The sequence below is a fragment of the Schistocerca nitens genome, chromosome 9 (assembly GCF_023898315.1).
Source record: "Schistocerca nitens isolate TAMUIC-IGC-003100 chromosome 9, iqSchNite1.1, whole genome shotgun sequence".
Taxonomy (NCBI): domain Eukaryota; kingdom Metazoa; phylum Arthropoda; class Insecta; order Orthoptera; family Acrididae; genus Schistocerca; species Schistocerca nitens.
This window is the reverse complement of record NC_064622.1, coordinates 496,491,980-496,511,399: the sequence shown is the minus strand read 5'-3', so window position 1 is coordinate 496,511,399 and position 19,420 is coordinate 496,491,980. Positions and strand designations below refer to the sequence as shown.

At 40.9% G+C, this 19,420-nt stretch overlaps 1 protein-coding gene across 1 annotated transcript in view; it reads right to left on the bottom strand.

Annotated features, from left to right (window-relative positions):
* Positions 1-206: 206 nt before the first annotated feature.
* The window catches only part of LOC126203796 (ribosomal protein 63, mitochondrial), a 27,908-nt gene continuing 8,694 nt past the window's right edge, over positions 207-19,420 (bottom strand). Inside the window, exons 2-3 of the mRNA XM_049938165.1 lie at positions 9,775-9,886; positions 207-475 (exon numbers count right to left, since the gene is read on the bottom strand). Coding sequence (XP_049794122.1) covers positions 329-475; positions 9,775-9,886 — 259 coding nt within the window. The 3' untranslated portion in view covers positions 207-328. The remainder of the gene's footprint in view (positions 476-9,774; positions 9,887-19,420) is intronic.

Below are 19,420 nucleotides of genomic sequence, written 5' to 3'. Positions count from 1 at the left end.
TAATATTCCACTGAAGTATGCTGCAATATCAGAAGTACATGTTGTAGCTGTTTTCAAATCCACACTGAAGGAGGAGTATGTAAAATGGTATTTCTACGTGCCTCTATGCCATATTCAACACTTCCTCTAATAATATGAGAACTGCCCTGTTCTCTGAATCATAATTTAATTACAAAGACAAGTTTCTAACAAAACTGACAGTTCAGTAATTTCAAACAGTTCATTTATTATAACATACAGAATCTATTACTTGACAGTACAATAACACAAATACACAGACTACTCATTTGTTTTATTTCATCTCACAAACAGTGTGTGACATCACTTATCACTCCCAACTTTCTTGAAATCTTAGATGGCAGAGCCTTTTCTCTAAAGTAACATTTTCCGGAAACCTCCTTGGTTTTTCTTTAATTTTCTCAGCCAACCACTGTTCATGTTTCTTCAGTTCCTTTGCATGCCCATTTGACTGCTCCTAAAAGCAAAAATTTGAACTGATGGAATAGATCAATATCACTAACAAAGCAAATCTACTAGCAACAATAAAAAAGAGTTGTCAAATTCGTTTAGAATATATAGTCAAGGACCCATTAACATTATGACCTCTCAAGAAGTAAGTGTAAGAAGAATTACTACAACTATCTACAAGAAAACACTGTGAGCAAAATATAGTTAAAAATTATTATACTATATGAATTAAAAAAGCTTAAGAGCTCTCATTAATTTTTATGTCCAACTGAATTTATTTATACACAAAAATCACTTTCACTGTCTGAATACACTAGGAGCTGGCAAACAAATTAGTTAACGGAGCCAATACCAACAGTACAATAACTGAAATTTTTTTTGAGAGCCAAATTTTTTTAACTTAACCTGTAAGTACATTGTTGTTATCTTAATTACAGTATTCCAAAGCTATCTTCTGTGAAAAATGTCCTCAATCTGATTATGGCAAGTTCAGTGAAGTCGACCCCTTCCAACTCCACCATCTACACTCGCCCTTTATCAGGGTTGCCACAAGTTCTGGAAATCAAGGAATTTCAAATGTGTCGGGGAAATATGGAAAATTGCTGGAAAAATCTCGTTTTTGTCTCAGTAGATGAAATGGTTTGTTTATTGCGGTGTCATGCACCATCACTGGTTGGGCGCAACTGAGTATGTGAGCTGCTTCCCCACTCCCTCATTCTTACTGCTTCTCCTGTTTCTACCCCTTCACTCAGCTTGCAGTCTGTGCTGCCACCACTCCTTGCCTCTAACCAGCAGGTGCCAATGAGAGGCAGGGAGATGAGAGTAGTAGTTTGTTTGGATTTGATTCTCAGAGACTACTGACAGTGACCGGAGACAGTGGTAACACGTTCAGGAGTTGTGTACGAGTGATTGTGTGGCAGTGTGTGTGGTCTCGTTTTCTGACAAAGGCTCTGGCCAAAAATTTAGTTGTGAGAGTATGATGGTCTTTTCTGTGTGCCTGTCTGCAGCTCAGCAATTATTACTGATTCTCAGAGTATTTGAACAAGTTATCTGTTGCACGGATTTATCAGCGTGGTCTCATTTCATCAACATGCTGTCTGTGGCTCGTGAATAAATTGGTCACACGAGTGGATTTCTGCGACAGGCCAAAACTGCAGGCCGTTTCTGCAGGTACCTGTAATGGATCAGGCCTGCTGATCTGAAGCCATTCTGTTCACAGTAATGTGTAGGCCCTGCCTGTCAGATCTAGTCTCACCGATCTGCTCGCAGGCTGGGTCTGTTTGTATCTGGTGTAATGTAGTGGATTTTCATGGTTTATCCACGGACCAAGGACTGGGGTGCTCCTCGGCAGGCCAGAGGCAACGGGCGATGGATTTCAGGAATTGCGACTGTCTCACCACAAGTGCATTGTACAGTGTGGCATTTTATAGACATTTTATTTATTCTAGTAAATTTTGGCACTTCAAAAACTTTTTACATTAGAAAGTATGGATGGTAAGAAGAAGAAAACTGTGGCAATCGCTGGCAGTTTGTACACTATGTACTCACGTATTTCTTGAAAGAAAAATCATGGGTAATAGCCAACAATAATGAACATAGTGGAACCAACATTTTATTGGCTGTTACCTATAGTGTTGGTTTACACAACTCTTCCCCGAATTAAACACCTCTTTCAAGAGGCCTACTTTTTTCCTGAGGCTATTTCTGAAATCAGTGAAGGTATTTTAAATCCATCTTGCAACTCCAACAAAATGTGTTTCATTTTATAGAAATAAAATAACATCAGTGGTCTTAATGAAACGTATGTACCATTTGGCCTGCTTTCTCCATCTAAAAACATTTCACTACAAAAGATGTTGATGTTAGTACCTAAGATTTTCACTCACACATTTAAAAATACAGAACTCCTTACTATTTTTGTCAATTGATGTCTTTACTTAACCTTGAGCTCTCAAAATTTGTTTGGGAAAAATGCTAAAACTTGTCTGGAAATCAGGGAAATATCAGGGAATTTCACTTGGTGCAACTTGCGGCAACCCTGTGTATACTTGCTTCATCTCTCTTGGTCATCCTCTCTATATATGTCCAAATCTTGTCAACATACCTTTCTCAGCAATCTACAGTACATTGTACTACACTCCACAACGCTCCCTAGAATAAAACTACAGTTGACGTTTTAAGACTTGGTTAAAATATAGGCGTGTTAAATAAAATCTGATTATATAGCAACAAAAACAATCAATTTTTGACAGAATAATTTAATTGTATAGATTAAAAAATCTACTCACCAAGCGGCAGCAGGATGCACACATAAAAGAAGGTTGTAATTAGGCAAGCTTTCAAATGCAGTGGCTCCTCCTTCAGGCAGAAGAGGGGAGGGAAGAGGAAGAGGGAGGGAAGAGGGGTGACAGAAAAGGACTGGAGAGGTCTAGGAAAAGCGGTAGACTTTGGGAAAGTCACCCAGAACTGTGGGTGAGGGGAGACTTACAGCTTGGGATGAGGAGGAAAGACTGATTGTTGGGGACTGCATCAGATGAGATTTGAAAACCTGAGAGCTTAAAGGTGGAAGACAGGGTAATATGCAGGACGATATCACCGCATAAACATCAAGCATGAGTTATTAAGAGTGAAAGCTAAGTGCATTGTATGTAACAGAGATTGGGGGGGGGGGGGGGGCGGCAGTGAAAAATAGATGGGTAAGACAATGGTAAATGTAGGAAATTAAAACGAAGTGAAGAAAAAGAAGTTACTTGAAAAAATGTTGAGGCAGAAAAAATTAACGTAAATTAAGGTCAGGTGGGTGGTGAGAACCAAGGAAATGTTGTAGCGCTAGTTCTTACCTGCGGAGTTCTGAGAAACTGGTGCCTGGAGGAGAATCCAGATGGTGCGTGTGGTGAAACAGGTGCTGAGGTCACAACTGTCATGTTGTAGAGCATGCTCTGCAACAGGATACTGAGTGTTCTCAGTATACTCCCTCTGCCAATGCCCATTCATCCTAATTGATAATTTAGTCATAGTCATGCCAATATAAAAAGCCGAGCAGTGTTATATGACATTTATCATTTCACAGGTGGCTCTCCCTTTGATAGTATATCTTTTTCCAGTTACAGGGCTGCTATAGGTGGTGGTAGGAGGGTGCATAGGACAAGTCTTGCAGTGGGGATGGTCACACGAGTAGGAGCCGTAGGATAGGGAGATGGGTGCAGAAGGAGCACAGGGTCTGACAAGAATATTGCGGAGACTCGGAGGGTGACAAAAAACTATTCCAGGTGTGGTGGGCAAAATGTCAGACAGAATTGATCTCATTTCAGCACTGGATGTGAGGGTCTAGGAGATTTGCTTTGAACTAGGCTTGTGGGGTAATTACAGGCAGTGAAAGCTGAGGTGAGAATGGTGGTGCCTTGTTGTAAAGAGTACGAACAAACATGTTTGCCTCAGATGTCAAGGCTGGATGGGAGGGAACGTTTGACAGGGAAAGGATGGCAACTGCTAAAATGTAAGTACTGTTGTTTGTTGGTATGTTTAATGTGCACGGAAGTGTGTAGCTGGCCTTTGGTGAGGACGAGATCAATATCAAGGAAAGTGGCATGGGATTCGGAATACGACCACGTGAAATTTAATTGGGAGAAGGTGTTCAGAGATTTCAGGAATTTTAACAGGTCAGCTTTACCACGAGTCATGCTAAAAATGTCATCAATGTATCTAAACCAAACTAGGGGCTGAAGACTTATGGATCCCAGGAAAGCCCCCTCCAAGCAAGCAACCCATGAAAAGGTTGGCATAGGAAGGAAGTATATCCTGGTTCCCATGGCCATATCCCTAATCTGTTTGTATGTCTGCCCCGCAAAGGTGAAGTAGTAGTTGGTAAATATAAAGCTGAATAAGGTGAATAGGGAGGATGTCATACTTAGAGCCATCTGTGAAATGATACATGTCGTACACCAGCTGTAATGTAAACACTGTTTGGCCTTTTACAAGAGCGTGACTATCACCAAATTATCAATTGGGATGAATGGGCATAAGCAGAGGGTGTATACTGGCAACATGCAATATCCTGTTGCAGAACATGCTCCACAACATGACAATCAAGATCTTGGCACTTGTTTCACCATACATGCCATCTCTATTCTTCGCCACGACACCAGTTTCTCAGAACTCCACAGGTGCTACAACATGTCCTTGGTTCTCACCATCCACCTGACATTAATTTACGTTAATTACTTCTGTCTCAGCATTTCTTTAAGTAACTACTTTTTTCTTCACCCCATTTTAGTTTCAAATCTCGTCCAATGCAGTCACCAGCAATCAGTCTTTCCTTCTCATCCCACGTGGTAAGAGTCTCCTGACCCGCCATTCTGGGTGATTTTCCCGATCTACCCCTTTCCCTAGACCTCTCCAGTCCTTTTCCTTCACCCCTCTTCATTCCCCTTCAACCCTTCTGCCTGAAAAAGGAGCCACTGGCTCTGAAAGCCTGCAGAGTTACAACCTTCTTTTATGTATGTGTTCTGCCGCTGTTTGGTGAGCAGAGTTTTTATCTATCCGTCAAATAAAACTTGATGCCATACTTCATAACGATACTACCTTCTGATACAATCAAGTTGTAAGGTGTCCATAAAATTAAACCATGACAATGACTAACAAACACTAACATCAACAATGGCCTAGCATCTCCTTGGAAAGTTTTAGCAAGTCAAGTTTGTCTGTTGTTTTAATTTTAGGCATGATTCCATGTTCGTTTCAAAGGGTGATTTCTCAATTTACTTTTGACAAAATTCAAGCTTGAAAATGATTATTCACATGAAAATGTAGACCTGAATATGGAAAGAACAACAAATTCTATATATTTCAGCTGACTGACACAGGAATACTATTTCAAGTTTTAAAAATCAACATATCTTCCTTTCCAGGTCTTTCAAGGCAAACAACTTGTGTTCTGAACTAATATTACATGTATTTTTAATTCAGTATGAAGCCATCCAAATTTCGAGCTTCAAAATTATTTGTCTTTTAAATCCAGCATTGGAATTTCACAGTTGCCAATATCAATATTTAGGGGGAAAAACACAGTTCTGTTACAGTACCATGAAGGTGTTTTTTTACAAAAGTCTAACATCACTTTCTGGTTTTGGAATTCCTGAAGCCTGTTGAGAAAAGCTTCCATCCTATTTAAAAGTGTTATTTTCAAATAGCAAATGTCAATGTCTAAATCATTTTCTTGGTGATGTTTCAACAGGCTTATAAACTGAATAAAAGTTTTTTCTTTCAAAATCTTGCACTAAAAGAGAGAATTTGTTTTTGAATAAAAAAAATCTTCTACCACCAAAACAATTGTTTCCTTTCCCCCTCAATTTATGATTAAGCTGGTTCTTATGAGACGTAATGTTTATCACAAAATAAAGGGTTTGTATCCACTAATCATCAGCTCAGGATAATGAACATTCTTTTCAAGAAGAAATGTTTTAATTTCTGTTCATAAGAAAGTGAAACTTTTCAAAATGTTTCCCCCTGATAACCAACAACAGCATAATGCAGCAGGAGATCTGCACATTCACTCCCATTTAAACCAAAAATTCTTTAAACTGGTGATGATTAAGAGCTTCAGCTGTAATAGAGTTGATAATCCTAAACACCAGTTTCATAACTTTGCAAAATTTTCCTGAAATGTTTGCACACAAAGTGCTTCTCTATCAATAATGCAATGGTAAAGAAGTAACCCGCTACAAACCCATTTCTTATGGTGGTCATACTCTCCATCCTGTCTATTGAAATTGAGACTTTTTTTTTTTGGGGGGGGGGGGGGGGGGCAGAAGAGCCAACACCGTGTTATGAGAGGAGGCCGAAATTCACGAGTTTTAGCTCACACAGGCTGGCGTGAGGAGGGAAGAACTATACTGACGTGAGGTCTGGAACATGACAAGGAATTAGAATTCAGAAAGCGGACGGAATTAGTTTGATACTTAACTTTAATCCATTGATGATGAACGTCGCTCTTGACGGTACATGATTCACAATTTTATCTGTTCAGAATACATTCAGTAACTCAATATGGCACCTTGCTAGGTCGTAGAAAATGATGTAGCTGAAGGCTATGCTAAACTGTCGTCTCTGCAAATGAGAGTGTATGCAGGCAGTGAACCATCGCTAGCAAAGCCGGCTGTACAACTGGGATGAGTGCTAGTGGAGTCTCTCTAGACTAGACCTGCCGTGTGGCGGCGCTCGGTCTGCAATCACTGATAGTGGCGACACGCGGGGCCGACGTATACTAACGGACCGTGGACGATTTAAAGGCTACCACCTAGCAAGTGTGGTGTCTGGCGGTGACACCACACTTTTTTTGTGGAATTTGATGTTTTTCAATGCATTCAATTATGGTGTTCGACCTTTTGAGTGGCAGTAGTCTTAAAAGTTCTCCTTAAGGACTATAGTTGAAATAAACTGTACAAAAAATGAAACATATGCTGTATCATTTATTTCATACATCTATGGCTACTGATAAAAGATTAAAGCAATTTAATATCTTCAACTTGCTGGTTGGTAATATTCAAAGAGAGACTGTTCTCTTCGGATGCATGTATAGAACAACCTTTTGTCTATCTGCCATCTATATATAGCTTGCCTTCCTTAGTAATCTCTTGACTAACCGAAGAATTTGCAACATTAATATTATTGTAAGACTGCATCTAGAAATTAAAAACAGAAATTAATTTTACTTGACTCTTCTGAACTTTCTCAACTGTTTTCTTCTCTGCATCACTGACAGGGTATTTAGTGCTAAATGATGTGTGCTTAGTTGTAAACTGTCTCTAGAAATTTGATTTCTTGCTATGAGCAAATTTTTCCTGATAAAATAAAATTAATCTGAGACGGAGTGCCATTTAAGTTTTTATTAAAACACATTTAACTTTAGATTCAGAGTTTACATCTTAGATCTTTCTTTGCTGCTTCTTTGTAGCCGTGTCAAACAACGCACCTAAAAAGTTTCATTTTATAGTAATAAAGCCACCAAAAGAAAATAATTGCAGTATTTTAAAACTGATGACAAAAATATCTGTAGGATTTGGAGCTGATTGGAAAAATAAATATAACTTAATGCTTCAAGTACATACTTCCATTGTTTGGGGTGGTTCATGGACACAAGTGATACTAACCTGTGTACAGTCCGAATGCTGAGGTGACTGGCTCACTAAAGCTGTGCTAGAATCGTGGTTATCTCCCCAGTGCATACAACTGAAGCCTCATATCCCCTAAATGCGCAAAACAACAGCAAGTTGAGGGGAAAGTGCCGCTGCTGGAGGAACTTCAGAGGGGAGGCAAAGCACATCAGACAGGCACAAGTGGAATTGCTGACCGCACGGATGTGAATTTTAACTACCGTTCTAGTCTCTTGCACATGAGCCAAATGGATCTTCAACCGCACTGTATATGGTATTTTGTGGATAAGCCACACTCAAGGTGCGAAAGAGCTGCATGTGTCTTGTGAGCTGCTGTTTGCCTACCACTGGCATACACCTGATGCTGAATAAAAGCACTTGCATCAGATAAATGTCATTTGCTTACTCGAATATAAAAAATGGTTAGCCACTCACCACGAAGCTCCTTTCTTACAATGAGTACCTAAGTTTTAATGTATTCATGCAAATGCAGTACAGAAAAAATACAATACTTCTAGTTTATGGGTACGTACTACTTTTTTACCTGACAAACATCTGCTATCCACCAATAAATCACACACACTGACAAAAAAAGTAGTTATGCAAGACTGTAGTTCAATGTTTTTCAGATACTGATGCAATCTTTCACTTTACTCTAGACCTTCAAAGTATTACAACCAGCCATTCTGTAATAAAATCCTCATTTTTCTGCTACTGTCTTTCATATACTTTCCTTCCAATTGTGACAAGGGGAGAGGGGGGGCATATGCCCTGGTGCACAATAATTACACATTACTGATCTTCACAAAACATTTTTAGCATTGTAACATCAGAAAAACAACTTCTCCCTTTCTTCAAAGGTGACCTACATGACCAATTTGAATACAACAAGAAGAATAACCATACTACTTTTTTAATGTAGAGAACAATGATTATGTTGACTGCTTCTTGTGTCTTTCACAGTAACAACCAGGTACTTCATTCTGTGAGCAGTTTCCAATTCTAATAACACTGCCAAACATGCAAATTAATGATCAATAAGTGTAACATCGCACATGTTCAGTGAAGGTGCCTCAGCAGGAATGAAGCCATTACTGCAGTCCAGTAGCACAAACATCCGTAGTGAGCCAAACAAAAGGCCATCCCCTCTGCCTTATTTTGTTGATACTCAACCGCCGCTAGAAGTGGACTCTGCAACACAGATATACTCTGTGTGTTTACTGCACCAGACTCTGAACTTCTGGGTTCAATCAAGTCACCCCTATAAAACTGCACTTATGAAATGCTTGTAACTGGCTATTCATGCTGGACTTTCATGCTTCCACTTTGGAAAGACCTCAGACTAATTTCTATTGTGACTGTGATGAAAATTCCATCAAGAATTCTTTCTGCTTGATTTGTGGAGGAGGCCTGATTCGCCTCTGGGAAGACTGCAGCAGACTTGATCATACATCAGTGGTTAAATGCAGTTATAGCCAATGGCCCTGTCTTGCTGGTAACACTGGTTCCCACTCGGCAGGACGGGCAGCGGGAACTCACAGTCTTGGCCTTGACACACGTTTTCAAAGAATAAAGTGTACTTATCCAGTATTCCACTTTTATTTTGAGGACATATTGCTAGACCCATATTCTGAGTTGCCAATGTAGATCACCTTTTCCTCACTGAACATTCATTTTGAGAACTGGTTTCCACTTGGCTTTATAAATAAGAATATTAGAACAGGATTGTCATTTTGTTGAAGTGTATTTGTTTCATAATGCAGTCACAAGCCTATTAATGCACTGAGGATACCTAGGTGAGGCAGCTCATCAAAGTATATACCAATACAAAAGGGCATTTAAGGAGATAACACTGATTATCATAAATGAATTTATAGTTATTCAGGATTTCCTGGTGATATGTTGCAGCGAGTCACACTGTCAAAATACTATGTGAGAACGATGTGAACAACTGGCAAAAGACCTGATAATTCAGTATGTCATCAATGAATTTCATTTAATAATAGTAAAAACATCATGAAATAGGCTGTTACAATTATAATTAAATCAAATAGTAGGCGACTTCAATTTGTCTCAAAAGAGTGGCTGTTTTCATTGAGAGAGAGTGTGTGTAGAGAGAGAAAAAAATTACCACAGTTTAACTAAAATAGCTTACTAATGTGAGGTACGGATGCCGTAGGTAAAACATGTTCTGCTCTTCACGGCGGTAGTCACTAACAAGATCCTTCTTTGCTTTGTCATCTGGAATCCATACAAGTCGATATTTTCTGTAACAAAAGAAGTGATAATTTTCATGGAAAGTTTGTAATGCCTTCATTATGATACCAGATGTAGATTGTGCCATTTCCACTTTCATCAATACATTATGTTGCATAAATATGATGGTTAACAAGACCCTTCACATATGGAAAACTGATCAAATTGAAAGAAAAGATAGAAAGTTATAAACTGCACTGACATCAAGTGTGCTATGTTTGATGCATGTTGCACCACTGGGTGGTCATTCACCTTGATGGACAACTGGTTGGTAGGCACACCAACATAAAAGGCTGTGCAGTGGCTGCAGCAGAGTTAGTATATGACATGGCTGCTTTCACAGGCGGCCCGGCCTATGATGGAGCAGGACTGGAATAGGAGGTGCTGGGTGGGTGGATTCGGCAGGTTGTGCACCTTGGTCTGCCTCAGGGATACGATCCCTGTGGCAACGGGTTGGGAGTGGGAGTTGCATATGGATGGACTAGGATGATGTATCAGGTGGGTGGGTGATGGAATGATGTATCAGATGGGCAGGTGATGGAACACCAGTTTAAGAAGGGTGGGGAGCATCTTGGGTAGGATGTCCCCCATTTCAGGAAAGGATGAGAGACAATTGAAGCCCTGGCAAAGGACGTTGTTAAGTTGTTCCAGTCTAGGATGACATCGGATAATGAAGGGGAGCACCCTTTGTAGCTTTCTTGGCAGTGGTAGGAGGATTCGAGGTGTCTGAGAATATGGCATGAAATATCTGTGGACAAGATTTGGAGGCCATTGTGTGTCTGTGAAGGCCTTTGTGAAGCCTTAAGTGTACTGGGCAACGGAGTTCTTGACACTGCACATATATCATCCACTGGTTACCAATGCTCTACAGGAGGAATTTTTTGCTGTGGAAGGAAAGTCAGCTTTTGAAATGCAGGTACTGTTGGTGGTCAAGGAGTTTAATGCGGACAGAGGTGCAGATGGAGCCATCAGATAGGTAAAAGTCAACATACATGAAGGTGGAACACTGGATAGAGGAGGACCACGTGAAAGGGTTTGGGGAAAAGGAGATGAGGTTATGATGGAATGCGGATCAATGTCTTGGTCCTGAGTCCTGATCATGAAGATATCATTGATGAATCCGAATCAGACTAGGGGTTCGGAGTATTGGAGTTTCCTAATGATGGCCAAAACAGGTTGGCATAGGAGGGTGCCACCCATGTTCCCATGGCTGTGCCACGGATTTGTTTGTAAACCTTCCCCTCAAAGGAAAAGTATTTGTGGGTCAGGATATAGCTGGCATAAGGAATGAGGTAGTGGGTTTGGAGTTTGAAAGGCTTTGAGAGTAGTAGTGTTCAATAGCAGTAAGGCCTTGGCATGAGGGATTGTTGATGTTTAGGAAGGTGGCATCAACAGTGATGAGTAGGGGTCCAGGAGGTAATGGGGTGGGGGTGGTTGAAAGTTGGTGAAGGAAGTGGTTAGTATCTTTCATATGGGAGGCTGTGTTTTAGGTTGGGGGTGTAGGTCAACAAGAGTGGAAATTCTTTCAGTGGGAGCACAATAGCCACCTACAAAGGGGTGTCTAGGATTGTTGGGTTTTTGGATTTGGGGAACAGGTAGACGGCATGTGTGCAGGGTGCTGCTGGGATGAGGTACGAGATGGACTTAGGTGAAAGGTCCTGGTAAGGGCCAATGGATTTCAGTAAGGATTGTAGATTATGTTGGGCTTACAGGATGGGATCACTCTGGCAGAGCTTGTATGTGGCGGAGTCAGACAGCTGGCAGAGACATCCCACCATGTACTCGCCCGGACTCATCAAAATAGTAGTGGACGCTTCACCTGCAGGAAAGACAATTAGGTCTGGATCTGTTTTCAGGTTGTGTATGGCTGTCTTTTCTTCTGCCAAAAGGTTAGTTTCGTAGCAAGGGCTCCGGAGAAAGGATGGTGAGGCCAAGTTTGAGGTAAGGTATTCTTGGAAACTGACTAGGGGATGGTTAGGTGAGAAGAGGGAGGGTTACAGATGGATGGTGGTATGAACTAGGAGAGGCAAGGTTCAGTGTTGGGATTATGTTGGCTTTGGTTGGGGGGGGGGGGGTTGGTTGCAAATTAGTGCTTCCGCTATAGAGACTGGGAGGAGGAGGACAGGTCTTTGACAAGACCAACATCGTTAAATTTTAGGGTAGGGCTGAAGTTTAAGCCTTTGATAGGACTGAAACGCCTCTGAGACTGAGGTTTTTGATGGAGAGGTTAACAACAGTGTTTTGGATTTGCTTGGATTCTTGGTTTTGTGGAGTGTTGGGAGGGAGTTTTGGAGGATGCGGTAAATTGAAGAGGTCAGTTAGATAGCATCTGGGTGTTATGAGGGGTTGATGAGGGGATTCACTGCGAGCTATCCACATCTTCCCCTTCACCACCAGCATCTCTGAACTGTCCTGTTGTCAATCTCAGGTAACCCACTGCCCATACACCCTCCACACAACAGTTTCCCCTTCCTACATCCTGCTACTCTCTCCCAATTCGTGCTCCCACATCGTCTTCAGCGTATGCTACTTCCCACTGGCTGCTTCAATGCTGTCAGTCCATATATCTGCCACCCCTCTCTTCCGCATTCCTAGCCAGCAAACTGGCCATTCCCTCTGAGTCACTAGAGGGTCTCACCCGTCCCTCTCCCTGCCTCCATCTACTCACCCTATCCAACACTATTCCCAACAGAACCAGTCCACCTACTGCACAATAGCATCGCCACTGTCAGTCTAGCTGACACCATGTAGGAGCATAGAAGCTTTCAAAGGATAAGCTGAGGGCGGCAAGTTTTCTTTCTTTTGTGCATGCCTATCAACAACCCAATGCTTCGTTTTATGGTGAGTGGTTTCCTTATTGAAATAAACTTATATTTATTCGAAACAAAAATTTCAAATTAAAACTATCAGCACCTGCTTCACATGCATCCCTAATGGTCTTATTGCTGCCAGTCTATTCACGAAGATTTGTTACATTGTCAGGCAAGCAACAGTGGTAAATGCTAGTGACAAGAGGTCAACAGTGTCCTGCATCCATGGTGCATCATGGGAAGCTGCCGTCAAATGGCAGTTTACTAGCTTCAAAATATGGTTTGTGAATTGCACTGTTTAGTTTTGCTGCTGTTCCATCGCTAATTGCCTCATGGTGTACAGGATATACGATTTTCAAGTATTAGTCTACATGAGCCAAAATGCTTGCATCCGAAGTTAAGATGGGACTGCAGAACAGTCTTGAAGAAAAAGAGCATAGGTGTTTGGTCTGCTAACCCATGACCCGTGGCTGATGTTATTTAATGTATCCCGTGTTTTTATATCTTTGACCTTTTAATCATTCAAGTGTAGCAAGCTTGTACATACGTCCCTCATCAAAAGTAGAACCCAGAAACGTTAACAATTTTTCAAATAAAGGTCTACCTCATTTTGCGTACAAGTAGAGCAATGGAAAAAATTACAGCTGACGAACATGTCTACAAGCCAAATATAAAACCCATGCTAACTGCCCATTCCAATCATATTATTGCCATAATACCGCAAGATGTGCTGACATATGTGAAAATTACCAAACAATCAGTTTAATAAGTCACGGATGCAAAATACTAACACGAATTCTTTACAGACGAATGGAAAAACTGGTAGAATCCGACCTCGGGGAAGATCAATTTGGATTCCGTAGAAATACCGGAACACGTGAGGCAATACTGACCCTACGACTTATCTTAGAAGCTAGATTAAGGAAAGGCAAACCTATGTTTTTAGCACTTGTAGACTTAGAGAAAGCTTTTGACAATGTTGACTGGAATACTCTCTTTCAAATTCTGAAGGTGGCAGGGGTAAAATACAGGGAGCGAAAGGCTATTTACAATTTGTACAGAAACCAGATGGCAGTTATAAGAGTCGAGGGGCATGAAAGGGAAGCAGGGGTTGGGAACGGAGTGAGACAGGGTTGTAGCCTCTCCCCAATGTTATTCAATCTGTATATTGAGCAAGCAGTGAAGGAAACAAAAGAAAAATTTGGAGTAGGTATTAAAATCCATGGAGAAGAAATAAAAACTTTGAGGTTCTCCGATAACATTGTAATTCTGTCAGAGACAGCAAAGGACTTGGAAGAGCAGTTGAACGGAATGGACAGTGTCTTGGAAGGAGGGTATAAGATGAACATCAACAAAAGCAAAACGAGGATAATGGAATGTAGTCAAATTAAGTCAGGTGATGCTGAGGGAATTAGATTAGGAAATGAGGCACTTAAAGTAGGAAAGGAGTTTTGGTATTTGGGGAGCAAAATAACTGATGACGGTCGAAGTAGAGAGGATATAAAATGTAGATTGGCAATGGCAAGGAAAGCGTTTCTGAAGAAGAGAAATTTGTTAACATCGAGTATAGATTTAAGTGTCAGGAAGTCGTTTCTGAAAGTATTTGTATGGAGCATAGCCATGTATGGAAGTGAAACATGGAAGATAACTAGTTTTGACAAGAAGCGAATAGAAGCTTTCGAAATGTGGTGCTACAGAAGAATGCTGAAGATTAGATGGGTAGATCACATAACTAATGAGGAGGTATTGAATAGAATTGGGGAGAAGAGGAGTTTGTGGCACAACTTGACTAGACGAAGAGATCGCTTGGTAGGACATATTCTGAGGCATCAAGGGATCACAAATTTAGTATTGGAGAGAAGTGTAGAGGGTAAAAATCGTAGGGAGAGACCAAGAGATGAATACATTAAACAGATTCAGAAGGATGTAGGCAGCAGTAGGTACTGGGAGATGAAGAAGCTTGCAGAGGATAGAGTAGCATGGAGAGCTGCATCAAACCAGTCTCAGGACTGAAGACAACAACAACAACAACAACAACCGCAAGATCTCCCAAAAGCTATGAACATTGAGACTGAACCATGGCTGATAGCATTAACTGCTGCAGTGAACAACTCATACTTGAAATAGATCTGTATTGAGCTGTGATCTCTTGTTTGAATCTGAAGGTATCACAAATTTTATATTTAAAAAACTGCATGTCAAAGGACCATACAAAGTTGTATGAAGCTGTCCAAAGACACAGAAATGTCATAGGCCTTAAAAAAAACTTCTATGCAATATTATGTGCAAAGGAAAGATTGTTATATTGCCATCTCCAGCAGGGTGAGGTAACCGAGCACTGAACCATAACGACCCATAGGTCCACACTGGAAGCAGTTACATTATTTCTTGGATTCTAGTTGACCTAGTTCTGATGCTTGCTGATCGTATGTTCTAATCAGCTTCTGAACACAGTACGGGCATTCCCTGGTAGCAGGAGAGGGACCATAATCTCCAGTACGCCAAATTTTATTAAAAATAATTATGAGGATTTAGTCTGCCTGTTTCTTATGATTGCATACCACATCATAGTGGATTTGTTCATTATGAGATATAGTCTCCCTGGCCTAATAGAATGCAGAATCCAACTTTCTCAATGAAACTGAGCAACCACATTTGTTAAGAGTTTTTGGAATGGATGTACCAACTACCCCTCTCCATTACCTGCCAAAGGTAATGGAAAACTTGGACTTGTCTGAGTGGCAGTAACGTCAGTTTCTGGTTATATCTCCAGGTGCACTTTGGAGACACTCCTGAGATACTCCTGCTTCAGTACCCAATTTATTGGTGACCTGACATTTGATAGAAATACTCCCTATGCCTTCCCACATCTTGTAACAACTAATGAAATAAGTTATTACATCAAGAAACAATTGCTGAGACACTTGTCCGGCCCTCTTATTGTTCTTTGTGTCTGTACCACTGTAAACCTAAAGCCTACAAGTTTCTTAACAGATGTCTGTCATTACAACTGCCACAGAGAAGGATGTCTAACTTAACTGTGGGCTACACTTGTTTCATGCTACCTGTGATGTCTGTCTGAGGAGTCTGGGTTAGACACATCAGCCTACTGTATCACTAATGTTACTCCTCACAAAATCCTGCTGTGGGCTGCACAGTATGCAATTTTCCCTACTGAATATCTGCTTTGACAGCTTTCTTTTGTAGACTGAACCAATCAGGGAAGTGGTCACATACAACAAGCAATCAACCACATCTCTATGTTATGAGCTGAGATGCATAAAATGAGGTGTGTGTGTGTGTGTGTGTGTGTGTGAGAGGGGGTGCACATAGTCCTAAAGCTAGTGAAGTTTCCAAATTCATTTACGTGCCTATCGACGAGTCAACACCTCTATTGTTTGGCAAGTTGTTATTTTACTCTTAAATATTTAAATGCTACCAGAGCTTTGTACACCATATTTACACAAACATGTGAAGATTTCTGTAAGATCAGTAGCACATTAAGATTAATTATAGCAATACCGACCGTCATATTTGGCCAATGACGAAAATGGTGGACATAAATGACTCATCGTAATCCAATATGCACAAAATTAGCATCATAACAAAAATTATATCAATTTTCATGACACCACTTTTGTTGGTTCATCAACTCTTCATTCTGGTCTCACCTATCAAACTCCCCAGTGTGGGTGCACAGCGTAAGTTTGAAACTTATCCATCTAAAATGCTAGCAATCTTAGTTGCTCGCAAAAGGCTTGTTAACTCTCAGTTCAGAGAATCTTTTTCACCATTAATCCTAAACAACACAAAAATATCCTTTTCTTCTTCTGCAAAGAACTTTGGGATAATTCTGGACCATCATTTAGACTGGACTGAACACCACACAGTCTGTGAGATGGTTTCACCATCACTTCACTCACCACAGAAATACAAAAAAAGCATTTCCTTCTGGGCTTAAAAAGAAGCTATAGACACTAATACTCTCCATAGTTGACTTGGTGAGGCCATTTTCCAAGAACTTTCATACACAAAAGCCCACACAGGCTGGAACTAGCAATAAATGCTTGTGTATGATACATTTGTGATGTACACTTTTTCGACCTTATCACAGCAGCCTACGAACAATTATCAGGGATACATGTCGGTACACATAAAACATATACTCCGTGTTTGATCTAAAATACTCATTCTTAACATTTAAGGAAAATTCTCTCCATACCATCACACAGCACTTCCTCAAAATATCAGAGAAATTAAATTTCTTCAAGTTCAAAGAACAGCTAATGGTCCACCTACCAAATAGCCACCTCTCCTACGTTCTGTGCACCTCATTCTCACCGGTCCCCCTCCCCCAGAACTTTTTGCTACAGCCTGTCAGCAGAGGTATCTATTTATATTCTGTTCTTTCCTAACAACCACTTTCACTGTCATTTGAAACTGCTCCTCTTCCTTTATCCATTCTCCTTCTGCTAATACTAAATATGCTTTCAAATGTGCTAAGCTAATCTATATCATTCTAAATGCTCTTTAGTATTACTATTATTATTATTAGTGGTTTTTCAGGCTTTCCTGATGAATCTGTTGCAAATACACTTCTCACGTTTGGCGCTGGTTCATATTGTGTGGATCACACAATATTTCATCGATGCAACTGCTCGACATCTTCAGGTGATGGTAGTAGCTAATGTCACTGCTGCAAGAGGTGACTGATGATAATCACACTGTGGCGTCTAAATTTATCAGGCCAGGAGCAGGCTGTAAGTGTGAGCGGGAAGACGCTTGCAATTGGAGGAAAGTAGTACTGCTAGTGCCCCCTGTTGGAAGCCACAGAAAATTCTTCCGCCCGTGGGCTGTGCTGCTGGACACTCCTGTGGTTAAAAGCTGAATTAAACCTCAGCAAAGTGTTGCACTGAATCATGAATCTTAAGTTCTTGTTTTCCTCTTTTGATGTAATGGCACCCAGTGGTGGACTCCAGATAGTCTTCATTGAAAACATGCATGCCCGTTGAAAAGATTGTCTGCTGTACAGATACATATGATCTCCTTAACAACAGTGTCCCAGAAAGATTATGCTGGGGATAAAATTTCTGTATTTTTGTAAAACAATATAAGATTTTCCACAGTGGCATGGGATCTTATACACACCACCTTTCCTAAGGCAAAATTTTGCTGATGGCCAAAAAACACACCTGATGTCGTGCCTTTTAAGTTGTATAAATTTCCTGTCGTGTGAGAGAGGACACGTTACACACGATGGGAAATGCGCATGGTGTCCATGAAATCACTATCAATGTATTTGAAGGTCTCTTCGAAACTCTCAGCTCTATCCTGGGACTGGGTAGATAGCACCACCTGAACACTTGTTGAGTGGTCAAAACAACAAGCCAAGGTTCACCAAATGTCAAAGTATACACGTCTTGAGACCCAGTCACAAAAAAGGAGTGCACCACATCGCTGCACTGTGTTTAGTATCATGGACAGAATCCTGGACGACGCAGAAGTTGCAGTGCTCGAGAAAGGTTTGAACTATGCACTAACATCATGGACAGGTCTAATCCGTGATATCATGGCTGGCATAGAACAAGCTACTTTGAAGCTTCCCATTGATGTTGCAGAGGAGATTAAGAGAGACAGCTGCCAAATTTTAACAAGAGCTCCACCACAATAGTTTAACATCAGCTAAGCAAAAAATGAAGCATCTGCGACAAACCCCTTGTTATTTTACCTACTGAATAGGGGAATGCCACAGTCCTCCTCTCACGAGCTGAATACAACAGCAAGATGGAGGTGCTGCTCAACGATCCTGCTTATTGCAAGGTAAGAGGATCCTACTGGCAAGATCCAGAGAAAAATACTAGCCTTCACAAGAAGAGTTCTATTCCTTCTACATTAATTAAGAGCCTGCACCAACAGGTTGCAGTGCCCCAGGACTATGCAGCCTACCGAAGATACATAATGGTGTGAGTCCTCTTCGCCCAATAGTGAGCAGCATTGCAGCTCTTACCTATTTTCTGGTCAAATATATTACTATGGTATTAGGACCTCTCATAAGCAAGTGTGAGCAGAGGACTTCATAGGATGCCTGAAGACACCATTGTATCTTTTGATCCGCTTTGATGATGTATCTTTATTTACAAAAATATCTCTGCAGGACTCGTTAGTGCTTATCGGGAGCCAGTTTGAGAAAGACATTGTGGCACTGTTTATACATGTGCTTACCTCGACTTACTTCTTATTCAATTACCAGTATTTTGAACAAGTGGATGGTGTTGCTGTGGGAAGTCCTCTGTCCCCCATGGTGACCAACTATTTTCTGGAATACTTTGAGGAAAAAGCAATGCAGTTGGCAAGTCTCACAACCTTCCGGGTTCTGGCAGTACATAGACGATACATTTGTGGTGTGACCCCACAGAACAGAGACATAGCAGTGTTTCTCAGGCATCTGAACTATCTCCATCCGAATATTCACCTCACAATGGAAGTGGAAAAAGATGGCATTTTGCCATTCCTGGATGTAATGGTCAGATGAATAGCCGATGGTACACTGGGACATAGTGTATATTGCAAACAGCTCACACAGAGCTATATTTGCAGGGCAGATGTTATCAACATCCTGCACAACACAGTAGTGTCTTACTCTCTTTGGTGCTTAGAGCACATGTGGTCTCAGATGCCGACAGTCTCCATAGTGAGCTACAACACGTAAGAACTGTATTCCAGCAGAATAGCTAT